The sequence below is a fragment of the Ranitomeya imitator genome, chromosome 4 (genome assembly GCF_032444005.1).
Source record: "Ranitomeya imitator isolate aRanImi1 chromosome 4, aRanImi1.pri, whole genome shotgun sequence".
In the NCBI taxonomy this organism is placed as follows: Eukaryota; Metazoa; Chordata; class Amphibia; order Anura; family Dendrobatidae; genus Ranitomeya; species Ranitomeya imitator.
The window spans coordinates 437,336,026-437,350,656 of NC_091285.1; the positions used below are offsets into that span (position 1 = coordinate 437,336,026).

Sequence of the window (14,631 nt, forward strand, 5' to 3'; positions counted from 1 at the left end):
TAAGGAATGTTTTGACATCAAGCAATTTGGAACTTTTTCATCCTAATCTATTGATTGATTTGTGACTTCCTCTCAAGAAGGAATGCACACTTCATTATCAACAATTTCTATTTTCTAAAGCTGAAATCTGTACATCATTGATGTCAGTAATTAAAATCAATGTTTTGATCCCATCCTTTTTTTGTGTAGGAGCTAAGAAAGAAGGAGCTGCTGGGTTCTTCAAAGGAATAGGAAAAGGACTTGTAGGTGTTGTGGCAAGACCGACAGGTGGAATTATTGACATGGCAAGCAGCACCTTCCAGGGAATACAGAGGTATGAAAGTCCTGAGGCAATGGATTCTGCCGGGAAGCAAACAGATCACTAATTGCTAATTCCACCCCTCCAGTAGTTGTCAATACATTTAAATGACTATTTGCACTTTTTTATGACTAGCATGAAAATAATATTGGATTATAATATACCCCTTCTCTCGTGAGACTGGTGAGAAACAAAAGTCTGTCCTGTTGTACAAATTCTGCACTTTATTAACGCCTGCTTGGCATGCTTATCTATGCTGTCCGATTTGACTTGTACATTTCTAAGTTCATCTTTTGCATGACCCTTTCCCAAGATCTATATAGCAAAGGAGATCACTACAGCTGTTCATTATAAAGAATAACACTGTTGTCATAAATGTAAATGGATGCTAAAGGCATGTTATATCTGATTCCCACCTCTCTGTCATGTCTTTCCACCTTTATCACTTTTGTCCCTTTCAATTCATATAAACACTCACAGACTTATCGGACAATAAAGGCCCCTTAATTCACCGACCCGCGAATCTATAAAATGTCCTATTGTCTCGAGGCAGAGCGAAACTTCAAACACCACTTGTAAGCTCTGACTATTGAAGCTGCTGTATACTAAAGACGGATATATAGATTCTCAATTCTGTCACACACACTTATACGAGGAAGTCATTAAAGAAGCTTTTCAATTTCTGTTCCCCTAGATTTCTCCGTTGAAGCGTGATTTACTTGCAATGCCACATAGTTAAATATTTAATTACTCGATACAAGAAACACTATGCTCGGGCCACAAGTTCTTGATGCAGACATTGTAAGTCAGTGGAGGAAGAGGAGTGATTCACAATTGTATTTGTGAGCAAAAGGCAACAAAGCGTAATTGTAATTCATAACGATATTCAATCAACATGATTTAACCAAGAAAACAGATTTTTCACACAGTCTGACGTAACGCCGGTTTTATCCCCCTTGTAATTACTGCTCATTGATGATACCTTATGTACAAATCACATTTCCAATTCTGCCTCATTTAAGGTGTCGCATGTTCTTTAGATATGCCTTTCCTCAATATGTCTGACAATGTTCTATGCCGTTATTAAATTTCTTTTCATAAATGTGTTAAAGTTAAGTACAAACAAAAGGTTGCAAAATATATGTTAGTATAAAAAATATAATATTATGTAGATGCCAAAAGACCCAAGAACATCATAGCCATTCACTTAGGAAATCATCACAGTCCAACAAACATTTCTTTTTTCTTTGCCTGGCATCATGATCTTGGTTCACTCATCGCTATACCTTCACCACTACCTCTTTCTTTTTGCTGGCTATTCCGAATGCCTTTGCAAGGCCTGTGCAACTCAATAAATATCTTCTGGCTTTGTCTCTTTGCTAGGGTTTCCATAGTTTCTGCAGATTTTAGGCTTTTTATCTTTTAAGATATCATACAGGTATTAGTCACCTTTGAAAGGGGTATTCTGAAGTTTGGAAGTCCTCCCCTATCCAAAAGATAGGGACAACTCCCTGATTGTTGGGGATGCGGCCGCTGGGACTTTCATGGGTGCTGAGAACCTGGACTCTAAAGAGCTCGATATGAATGGGGCATTGGTCGATCATGCGCACTGCTGTCCTATTCATTCCTGATGGCCGAGCCCTGCAACTGATCGGTCTTTTCCTCTCTCGCAAGAATGAATGGAGCAGCCGTGCACATGGCAGTGGTTGGACCCCCAGTGATTGGGACGTTATCCCCTAAAACGGAGAATACCCCATTAACTCATTCTTTATGTGTATGTGACTAATTCTTACATATGAAATATCTAAAAGTAAATTTAAACTTTATTTTTTTATGGCATACTATTCTCAAAGTGAATGCAGCTTATCTTTTCAGTTGCAAAGTTCTGTTGCGCAAAGTGATGCAACAATCCTGCTTCATTAATCATATCACTCCTGGTCTGCTGCTGGTGACTTGAAGTTTTCTCCATGTGCTGTCCCTACTCCATACTTGATGCTGAGCTCCTTCCTCAATAAGAAAGCATCTTCTCCTTTTCTCTGCTTGCCTTCTTTTCTCTTTGACATGCAGATGACTCCCTATCCCACTTGTGTATAATGTATTCTCTGACTGTTTTCTAGACCTAAAGTCTTTTGCTCAAGCTCCTGTTGCTTATCATCTTTCCTTTTTTTCCCTTGTGACATTTCTTCTGGATTCTTCTGGAGCTGCATTTCTTCTTTTGGACTTTAGCATCCTTTGGAGCTTGTTTCCCGCTTCATATTGTTTACATGGTTGAGGAAAATAAAAATAATACTAAGGGACATGTGACTGGCGATCTTGCTTTCTTCTGTTCAATCTAACAAGTCTTCGCCGTACCTGGTACTTGCACAGACTGATGCTTCTGTTTCCACTTTATTATTCTCCTTCAGATTGTAAGCTCTTCTGAGCAGATCCTTCATATGTAATGGCCATGCTGTAACCAGTTTTGCAATATTTAGTATGGTGCGAATTGGAGAAATGTGCTAGAACATCTTTTGTGTTTATGTTAAAGAATTAAATGCATTGAATGACATGCTGTGTGTTAGGTCAAAAATGGAGTAGTTTGTTTCTTTTTTAAATTTTGGTAATGGGTTTCTTTTACGTCACCTTTTTTTTTTTTTTTTTTTATATGTTGTTACACCACAAAATTAGTAATTTAGCAATTTTCACACTGTCCATAGTGGCTTCTTTAGCATCTTAATTCCTAGTCATCCGGGAAGAGTTTACAGGAGTTTCCTTATGAAAAATAGGATTACTATGACAAATAATACCTCTATACACAGCTGATAACACAGGATCCTCCAATGACAGAAGGTGATGTCATGGCTGACCTGCTCCTCTTCCCGTCACAATAACCTTTATACACGCCCATTAGGTGCTTCAATACGAAAGATGGGGTCCGAGTCTGTTCATTGCTGTTAATGTACATCTGAATTTTATGAAACAGGACATTTCAATTTTTTTTTTATTTTACGAAAATTGTGAAATGGAAAAAAAAATTTGATCAATTAAGAAAAATACATTTAACACAACCTGGCTTAAATATAAGGTTATATACATAGATATCTTCCTGTTAATATTGGATAAAGGTATTTGACACTTAATGCACAGTTTAGTTTGATGCAATTCCTTTGTAAGTAAATAACAATATAGAAGAAGGTTTAATGCATCTGACCTACTCCAGTACTCCATTTATTGGGTAACATGCAATGTACACACTAAGGGGAGAGTCACACAACTGTATAACTTGAACGAGGATCACAACACTATTCTCGGACTGGCAGTTGGCTCTTCTGACCAAAGCGAGAAAGCTGCATACAAATACATGTTGTCACGCGCCTGTAGGGAGAGCCAATGGCCAGTCCAGGCATCGTGTTGCGATCCTCCTTATACAGTCGTGGGACACTGCCCTACCAAGAAGTGCAGCTTTTGGAGAATATGGTGTTGGCTAATGAGCATTGATGCATTACAAACGAATGCATCAATAAATCTCTCCTAGATTAAAGTATAAATCCAATAACATTTGTTTTAGTCATGCGCAGTGACGTAACTTGAAGCTCATGGTCCCCAATGCAAAATCTCCAACAGTACACCCAACTATCATGGGTCTGTGATAGAATTGGTTTTCTCATATGGGCAAAAAGGACTGTTTGAGCCCCTTAGGCTCCAAGGGTTGGACGTGACTGCAACCTCTACATCTACTATAGTTATGCCATTGGTCATAAGATTGCTATGTACAGTGCCTACAAGTAGTATTCAACCCCCTGCAGATTTAGCAGGTTTAATAAGATGCAAATAAGTTAGAGCCTTCAAACAAGAGCAGGATTTATTAACAGATGCATAAATCTTACAAACCAAAAATTTTTGTTGCTCAGTTAAATTTTTATAAATTTTAAACATAAAAGTGTGGGTCAATTATTATTCAACCCTTAGGTTTAATATTTTGTGGAATAACCTTTGTTTGCAATTACAGCTAATAATCGTATTTTATAAGACCTGATCAGGCCGGCACAGGTCTCTGGAGTTATCTTGGCCCACTCCTCCATGCAGATCTTCTCCAAGTTATCTAGGTTCTTTGGGTGTCTCATGTGGACTTTAATCTTGAGCTCCTTCCACAAGTTTTCAATTGGGTTAAGGTCAGAAGAGTGACTAGGCCACTGCAACACCTTGATTTTTTGCCTCTTGAACCAGGCCTTGGTTTTCTTGGCTGTGTGCTTTGGGTCGTTGTCTTGTTGGAAGATGAAATGACGACCCATCTTAAGATCCTTGATGGAGGAGCGGAGGTTCTTGGCCAAAATCTCCAGGTAGGCCGTGCTATCCATCTTCCCATGGATGCGGACCAGATGGCCAGGCCCCTTGGCTGACAAACAGCCCCACAGCATGATGCTGCCACCACCATGCTTGACTGTAGGGATGGTATTCTTGGAGTCATATGCAGTGCCATCCAGTCTCCAAACGTCACGTGTGTGGTTGGCACCAAAGATCTCGATCTTGGTCTCATCAGACCAGAGAACCTTGAACCAGTCAGTCTGAGTCCTCCAAGTGATCATGAGCAAACTGTAGACGAGCCTTGACATGACGCTTTGAAAGTAAAGGTACCTTACGGGCTCGTCAGGAACGGAGACCATTGCGGTGGAGTACGTTACTTATGGTATTGACTGAAACCAATGTCCCCACTGCCATGAGATCTTCCCGGAGCTCCTTCCTTGTTGTCCTTGGGTTAGCATTGACTCTTCGGACAAGCCTGGCCTCGGCACGGGAGGAAACTTTCAAAGGCTGTCCAGGCCGTGGAAGGCTAACAGTAGTTCCATAAGCCTTCGACTTCCGGATGATGCTCCCAACAGTGGAGACAGGTAGGCCCAACTCCTTGGAAAGGGTTTTGTACCCCTTGCCAGCCTTGTGACCCTCCACGATCTTGTCTCTGATGGCCTTGGAATGCTCCTTTGTCTTTCCCATGTTGACCATGTATGAGTGCTGTTCACAAGTTTGGGGAGGGTCTTAAATAGTCAGAAAAGGCTGGAAAAAGAGATAATTAATCCAAACATGTGAAGCTCATTGTTCTTTGTGCCTGAACTACTTCTTAATACTTTAGGGGAACCAAACAGAATTCTGGTGGGTTGAGGGGTTGAATAGTTAATGATAAACTTACCTGGAGCAGCCAGTGCCAGGCAGCAGCTGCCAAGGCAAACAGGATCATGGGGTGCATTAAAAGAGGTCTGGATACACATGATGAGAGCATTATACTGCCTCTGTACAAATCCCTAGTTAGACCGCACATGGAGTACTGTGTCCAGTTTTGGGCACCGGTGCTCAGGAAGGATATAATGGAACTAGAGAGAGTACAAAGGAGGGCAACAAAATTAATAAAGGGGATGGGAGAACTACAATACCCAGATAGATTAGCGAAATTAGGATTATTTAGTCTAGAAAAAAGACGAATGAGGGGCGATCTAATAACCATGTATAAGTATATAAGGGGACAATACAAATATCTCGCTGAGGATCTGTTTATACCAAGGAAGGTGACGGGCACAAGGGGGCATTCTTTGCGTCTGGAGGAGAGAAGGTTTTTCCACCAACATAGAAGAGGATTCTTTACTGTTAGGGCAGTGAGAATCTGGAATTGCTTGCCTGAGGAGGTGGTGATGGCGAACTCAGTCGAGGGGTTCAAGAGAGGCCTGGATGTCTTCCTGGAGCAGAACAATATTGTATCATACAATTATTAGGTTCTGTAGAAGGACGTAGATCTGGGTATTTATTATGATGGAATATAGGCTGAACTGGATGGACAAATGTCTTTTTTCGGCCTTACTAACTATGTTACTATGTTACTATGTTAATAATAAATGACCCTCTGAAAAGACTTTTCACAATTTAAAAAAAAAATAAACAAAGAAATAACATTCTTTTTTGCTGCAGTGCATTTCACACTTCCAGGCTGATCTACAGTCCAAATGTCACAATGCCAAGTTAATTCCAAATGTGTAAACCTGCTAAATCTGCAGGGGGTTGAATACTACTTGTAGGCACTGTATTATGTGTAAAATATATTGTGTTACACAATATCCATTTTATGGAGAACAAGCTACTTCTAAACACACCTTGTCTAATCGCTGCACGTGTAGGGCCCCATAGGGCTGTGTTGTCAGTAAGGCTAAATTGGGGATTTTTTTTTTTTATTTATTGCAATTTAAAGGTGCATTTGGTGTGTATATATAGAATGTTTACTCCTAACATATAACACACGAGATTATGACTTCTTCTCAGTGCGAATACAAAGATGCCCTGATGGGTAATGTTTACTTAGCTGTCACATATGTTAAGAACAAGCATAAGCAACCGCATGTAACCTTGTCCCATATGCTTCCTCGTAGGCCATGTTGACATTTGCATTCGGGGCTTTTCAGAGAGCTGCGTACGTCCTCCGTTAAGCCCCGCCTATTTCATTTTGACCCGTCCACACAAAACACCACTTGTTGTGTTCCCGTGCGTTCGGCCGGCGCGTCAAAACAGCGCATCCGCATGTCCTGCGTACCCAATGTTAAAGATCGGTATTTAGGACACATGCAGAAGTACGCGGGGCTTAGCAGAGGACGTACGCAGCCCTCCGCAAAGTCCCCGAACGCTAATGTGAACTTACTATAATTTTTTTTAGAAGTATTAGGCTAAGTGCTACAAACCTTTAAATCTATTATTAAAAAAAAATATTTATATGATTACACATACTGAACTTATGTGCCAAAGAATTCTTATCTCCAAGACTTAAACAATTGTTTTTATCATTCCTCCAGAGTGGCGGAATCTACAGAAGATGTTTCTCCACTTCGCCCTCCTCGTTTTATTCATGACGATGGGATAATTAGGCCTTACAATCAAAATGAAGCTCAGGGATTGAGCTTGTTTGAGGTAAGTCTTTGTGGAGCTCTGCGGCTTTATCATCAGTAGACCCATGTTTATATAGTAGAAGTAGATCACACACAAAGATTTCCCTACATGGGTAAAGTTGCAGTGGATGTTCACTGAAATCAGTGGCCACCCTGTCATGCAGAGTTTTGTTTGCCACCATACTTATGGTTCTACACCTTAGGGCTGGTTATTCAACTCCCCACACTCCTCCTAAGCAGGATTCATATTCATTTTTCAGGACTCCTCACTGAGCCCAACTTAATTTTCATTTCAATTGTGGCTACCAACTATTGAGCAAAACAGAAGTTGACTTAAATGTTTTGTTTAAAGGGAGCCTGTCACCTTCAAAAAATGCTATTTACCTGCAAATATAGTGGTAATCTGCAATGTATATCACATTTAAATCATGTCTAGCAGGCTTACTAGAAGATCGGCTATAGGGAGAAAATTAAGGTATATTCTCCCTGCAGCCGCTCTTTTCCAGTCATTGGAGCAGTTAGCATGTTTCCCCTAAAGTTAATATGTAGGTTGTGCCTCTCGATTTGCTATATATGTAGTCACTCCCATATACATGAACAGACAGACTTCTCCACATCATGTGTATGCAGAGCAAGCTGTCAATCTTTGTGCAGGGAAGTGGTAACAAAGTGCTCATTCTGTAGTGAGCAGTGACCATAACCACCCCCTGTACCGCCCCTGTGACTGGATGGGAACGGCTACAGGAGGAATGTAAATTCATTTTCCCCATGTAGAAATAAGTAAGCCTGCTAGACCTAATTTATCTGCAGATTGCCACTATATTTGCAGGTAAATTATGTTTTTGGAGGGGATAGGTTCCCTTTAAATTAAAGTGCTGATTCCATATACAGTTGTGGCCAAAAGTATTGACACCCCTGCAGTTCTGTCAGATAATACTCCGTTTCTTCCTGAAAATGATTGCAAACACAAATTCTTTGTTATTATCTTCATTTAATTTGTCTTAAATGAAAAAACACAAAACGAATTATCCTAAAGCCAAATTGGATATAATTCCACACCAAACATAAAAAGGGGTGGACAAAAGTATTGGCACTGTTTGAAAAATCATGTGATGCTTCTCTAATTTGTGTAATTAACAGCACCTGTAACTTACTTGTAGCACCTAACAGGTGTTGGCAATAACTAATTCACACTTGTAGCCAGTTGACATGGATTAAAGTTGACTCAATCTCTGTCCTGTGTCCTTGTGTGTACCACATTGAGCATGGAGAAATGAAAGAAGACCAAATAACTGTCTGAGGACTTGAGAAACCAAATTGTGAGGAAGCCTGAGCAATCTCAAGGCTACAAGTCCATCTCCAAAGACCTGAATGTTCATGTGTCTACCGTGCGCAGTGTCATCAAGAAGTTTAAAGCCCATGGCACTGTGGCTAACCTCCCTAGATGTGGACGGAAAAGAAAAATTGACAAAAGATTTCAACGCAAGATTGTGCGGATGTTGGATAAAGAACCTCGACTAACATCCAAACAAGTTCAAGCTGCCCTGCAGTCCGAGGGTACAACAGTATCAACCCGTACTATCCGTCTGCGTCTGAATGAAAAGGGACTGTATGGTAGGAGACCCAGGAAGACCTCACATCTTACCCTAAGAAATAAAAAAGCCAGGCTGGAGATTGCCAAAACTTACCTGAAAAAGCCTAAAACGTTTTGGAAGAATGTTCTTTGGTCAGATGAGACAAAAGTAGAGCTTTTTGGACAAAGGCTTCAACATAGAGTTTACAGGAGAAAAAAAGAGGCATTCAAAGAAAAGAACACGGTCTCTACAGTCAAACATGGCAGAGGTTCCCTGATGTTTTGGGGTTGCTTTGCTGCCTCTGGCACTGGACTGCTTGACCGTGTGCATGGCATTATGAAGTCTGAAGACTACCAACAAATTTTGCAGCATAATGTAGGGCCCAGTGTGAGAAAGCTGGGTCTCCCTCAGAGGTCATGGGTCTTCCAGCAGGACAATGACCCAAAACACACTTCAAAAAGCACTAGAAAATGGTTTGAGAGAAAGCACTGGAGATTTCTAAGGTGGCCAGCAATGAGTCCAGACCTGAATCCCATAGAACACCTGTGGAGAGATCTAAAAATGGCAGTTTGGAGAAGGCACCCTTCAAATATCAGGGACCTGGAGCACTTTGCCAAAGAAGAATGGTCTAAAATTCCAGCAGAGCATTGTAAGACACTCATTGATGGTTACCGAGAGCGGTTGGTCGCAGTTATTTTGGCTAAAGGTTGTGCAACCAAGTATTCGGCTGAGGGTGCCAATACTTTTGTCTGGCCCATTTTTGGAGTTTTCTGTGAAATGATCAATGTTTTGCTTTTTGCTTCATTCTCTTTTGTGTTTTTTCATTTAAGACAAATTAATTGAAGATAATAATACCAAAGAATTTGTGATTGCAATCATTTTCAGGAAGAAACTGAGTATTATCTGACAGAATTGCGGGGATGTCAATACTTTTGGCCACAACTGTAGATGGTGTATGCCAAAACTGTCTGACAGAATGGTGGCCTTTTATGGGAAGCAACAGAAATGTGTAAGTGAAGACGTAAATGTCCATCTATGCAGCTCTGCTTTTTGTCTGTAGAATTTATGGAAACACTAAAGTAAGGCCATGTTCAGACAGCTACTATAATTATTAGGACATGCATATTGGCAGCTCGGTGCGGTCCCCATCACTTGTGGGTGTGGGAACCACCTACTGTTACATGCACTTTTATTGTCCATAAAACGAACCAGAATAGTGCATTAGTGCATGCTGCAATCATTCCTTGCAGACATCAGGAAAAAAATCACTAATGCTCATTCACGCATAGCCCCAGTTTTTTGTTGTTTAGTTGGTGTTTTTTTGTTTGTTTCTTCGAGATTTGCGGTCTCTTTTGCTCTCTGTCTAATTGAAAGAAAAATAGCAGTGTGACTCCAATAAACACATAGACATGTCTAGCCAACTCTCAATTTTTTCTCTGATATGCAGCAGCATATAATAATTCCCATGTCCCCTGCCCAGAGAGTGAGGGGGTACCCCTACCTATCTGCCATGTTGGTAATACCATAAGCATTTCTGGGAGTAGTCCTTTTAAATTGTGTTAATTCACTGACACTTTAGGTGCTTACATTATGGGTACAAACATATGCATGTAGAAGTGTGTGTGGCTGTATGTTTTATCTGCAATTCATTAATAAACTTTATTTTGTTTTTTGGGTTCAGTATTTTTTTTGACAAGTCAATATAATCTTGTCATTCCAGCACATTTCAGGTGTGATAGATCTTACCATTGTAATCTTTTCTGTGGCTATGTAAGGGTAAAAATAAAGTTATGTTTAAGCCATAAAACTATGCTGCCTTGCATACTAAAATCATCCATGTTCTATTCCACCTCTATGGTGGAAAGTGCCCTACTGCTAGTATCAGTCTCTACTTCTACCTTTGAAGGTGTATAATGTCCTCCAGTGAATGAATAATAGATTTTCTAACTTTCTTTTCTATGTTCTTTCTTTTTCCCCCTTTCCATGCAGCAACAATTGGAATGAAGGAGAGTAAAATATATTTTCCTTATCTTCATTCTGAACATCATAATTGAATAAGTTCACAGTTAGGGTACATTTCAGGCCAAGGACCGAGACTCCTCCTTTTCTCAAACTTCATTACCTCCATCAGCTTGCACATTTATATTACTAACATATGAAGTCCGTTTCAAGACTCATGAATCTTATCATTTGCGTGTGGCATGTACAGAATAACCCAAGATGGGTGCACTTTGTGGACAGTTGCCTATTACCTGTGCCATTTTCATATGAACAACTTTTGGTTGGAATAGACTTGTCGTATTTTGTGCCTTTTTGATTATTTTTGTATTGATTTGACCTGTCTACTTTGATTCTTGCTATCATTGATATCAACTTGTATACCTATTTAGTACTAGCGATGAGCGAGCGTGCTCGGATAAGGTGCGATCAGAGCATGCTCAAGTGCTATTAGAGTATCTTCGGCATGCTCTAATACTGTTTTCGAGTACCCTTGCCTGCATGCCTTGCGGCCGTTAAATACCCGCAACACATGTAGGGGGCCTAACAAACTGCCAATCCCTGCATGTGTTGTGGCTGTAGAACAGCTGGGACTCGAAAATATTATTAGATCATATCGGAGAAACTCTATTAGCACTCGCGCATGCTCAGATAACACCTTATCCGAGCATACTCGCTCATCACTACTATTTAGCTATTTTGTTACCTGTTATAGCTCCTGAATACTCCAGGTAAATAATGATCATTACAGGGGTTTGTCTTATAAAGACAACATGTGTATACATTGGCATGTATAAGTTTGGCCACTCCTGGTCAAAATTACTGTTACTGTTGACAATGAAATGATCTCTATAAGGCCGAAGGTTAAATAGGACCCATTTTTCTTTGTGTTTCAACCTCTCAACCCCCGGAGCTTTTTTGTTTTTGCATTTTCGTTTTTCTCTCCCCTCCTTCCCAGAGCCATAAGTTTTTTATTTTTCCATCAATATGGCCGTGTGTTTTTTTGCGGGACGAGTTGTACTTTTGAACGACCTCATTTGAACGACATCATTGGTTTTACCATGTCTTGTACTAGAAAACGGGAAAAAAATTCCAAGTACGGTGAAATTGCAAAAAAGTGCAATCCCACACTTGTTTTTTATCTGGCGCTTTTACTAGGTTCACTAAATGCTATAAATGACCTGCCATGATGATTCTCCAGGTCATTACGAGTTCATAGTAAGGTAAATCTTTGGCACTCAACTTGTGAAATGGAAGAACTTTAGTAGCAGTCGCTGGTAAACGTTTCGGTCAAACAGCTGACCACGTTCAGTACACCAACTGCTCCTGAGGTGTCTGAGTAAATGAAACACTGGAAATATTCAAAAAGGTTATGATTCCCACCATGGATAATAAGTGGTCCTGAGCAGTTGGTGTATGGGAAGAATTTTCCAAGGAGGAATGGCTGAAAATTGCTCAAACAAGAATTGAAAAGACTCTTGTCTGGCTACAAAAAGCGTTTACAAGCTGTGATACTTGCAAAAGTATATATATATTTTTGTGCCTAAAATACAAAAAGAAATATGTCAACTTTAACTTTAGACCTTTTTAGAGATCATTTAATCTTCAACTTGCTTAACTGTTCACAATAACAGTAATTTTTACCAGGGGTGCCCAAACTTTTACATGTCACTGTATATTTGTAGGGTAATGGATGGGATCTAGAGCAGAGGCTAATAATTATTAATGGTGCCTACTGTGGAAAATCTGGCCCATTACATAGATATCAGAAAGGTTAACATGTAATAGTGTATTGTGAATTCATAGGCTAGAACCATTGCTATCATCATGCTTGCTTTATATAAAAAAAATTGATCATCCTTTATCAAACATTCCCTTTAAACCTTGGCATTCTACTATAAAATAAAACAAAAAACATGATTTGCGATTGCACCAAGTAATAGTGTATGTGGTACAAAATAGGAGATGGCACTTTCCGATAAAACTTTAGCATTGAGTAGTAGTTGATGTGGTGTTGTTGTTGTACGTGACAAACGTAGAGGAGTTTGTTCCTCAAAAAAAAGTAACATTTTCTCCTAATATCCAATGTCTAATGTAAAAGATATGGCTACCTTGCTCAAATACATGTAGGTTGTTCCTCTATGTGAAGAATCGGTTTAAGAAGCACCGTACACCGTAATTTTGTGTTGTGGATTATTGACATTGTTTAACTTATTACTTGATTCCCTCTTGCACGTCCACCAAACTATATACTACTGTCCATTTCCAAGAGAGGGGAAACGTGCATATTCAGCATGGTTTTACTACCTCCTTCCCAAACCTTCATCACCAATAGATCAAGTTATAACAACGTTAACGTCAAAATTATGTTTCTAACATGGTAGAAACCTATTAGTGCATGGTTAAATATACTTTTGTAAGTCATCATTTAAACCTATCTTCTTAGGATAAGCATTAGGAAAGTCTGTGCAATATTCTGTGCATTTTATATGTTAACTCAAGAAAGTGCCTGTTGTGTTTAAACTGAAAGAAACCCGGCCACCCATCGTAAACCTACTTTTATTCTAAAGCTCAGGAACTGCCTAAACATTTGTAAAGGTTGGAAAAATGGTTACAACTATTGAGATGGAGATGCTGCAATTATTTTTTTTTTTGTTGAAGTAGCCACAAATATAATGTCTTAAAGCACAATTACACCTTTTTAATCTGTCTTGTTCTGTTTGAAATCTTACAAATCAGGGGAAAACATAAAGGTGGCACAACAACCACTACCACCATAAGGCTATGTGCAAACGTTCAGGTTTTTTCACATTTTTTTCGCGATAAAAACGCTATAAAAACTCATTAAAAAGCATACCTTATGCATCCTATCATTTAGAATGCATTCTGCATGTTTTGTGCACATGATGGGTTTTTTTTCCGCGAAAAAAACGCATCGCGGTAAAAAAAAGCAGCATGTTCCTTAATTTTGCGGATTTTCTACGTTTTTCCCGCTATTCTATGCATTTGGAAAAAGACGCACCAAAAACGCAAAAAAAAAAACGCATGCGGATTTCTGGCAGAAATGTCCGGTTTTTGTCAGCAAAATTTCTGCAAGAAATCCTGACGTGTGCACATACCCTGAAAGCAGCTACAAGCTCCAAATTGCAAGTTTCCTTTTGACTCAAAGGGTTAATTGAGGTTTTTTTTTTTTAAATTGATAGCTTATCCTAAAGTTAAGCCATCAGTATAAGATAGCAAGAGTCCAACTATGGCAGCACTTCTGATCAGCTGTTTGAGGCTGCAACGACACTGCAAGCTCCACAATGTTTTGTAATAGCTCATCCTAAGGAATAATCATCATTCTAAAAGGAAAGATGACCCCTTTGATGAGTTCCACGGCTCACAGGGACATGACAGGGGACAAGGTCACTTCGTTTTTGGGGCTAGAGCTGGGCTCCCTTTTTGCTGGTTTTTTTTCCCCAGAAAACCTCTATTGTCTGTCTTCGCTCTTGTTGACTGTTGAATCAATTGAAATAATTGAAATTCATTGGTAAAATGATTATACAGGTCCTTCTCAAAAAATTAGCATATAGTGTTAAATTTCATTATTTACCATAATGTAATGATTACAATTAAACTTTCATATATTATAGATTCATTATCCACCAACTGAAATTTGTCAGGTCTTTTATTGTTTTAATACTGATGATTTTGGCATACAACTCCTGATAACCCAAAAAACCTGTCTCAATAAATTAGCATATTTCACCCATCCAATCAAATAAAAGTGTTTTTTAATAACAAACAAAAAACCAACAAATAATAATGTTCAGTTATGCACTCAATACTTGGTCGGGAATCCTTTGGCAGAAATGACTGC

At 39.4% G+C, this 14,631-nt stretch overlaps 1 protein-coding gene across 2 annotated transcripts in view; it reads left to right on the top strand.

Moving 5' to 3' along the window:
• Positions 1-14,631, top strand: part of VPS13C (vacuolar protein sorting 13 homolog C) — a 478,755-nt gene that overhangs the window by 428,129 nt on the left and 35,995 nt on the right. For both annotated transcript variants that reach the window (XM_069765602.1, XM_069765601.1), the window contains 2 exons: positions 190-313; positions 7,105-7,219. In XM_069765602.1, the coding sequence (XP_069621703.1) occupies positions 190-313; positions 7,105-7,219 (239 nt within the window). The remainder of the gene's footprint in view (positions 1-189; positions 314-7,104; positions 7,220-14,631) is intronic.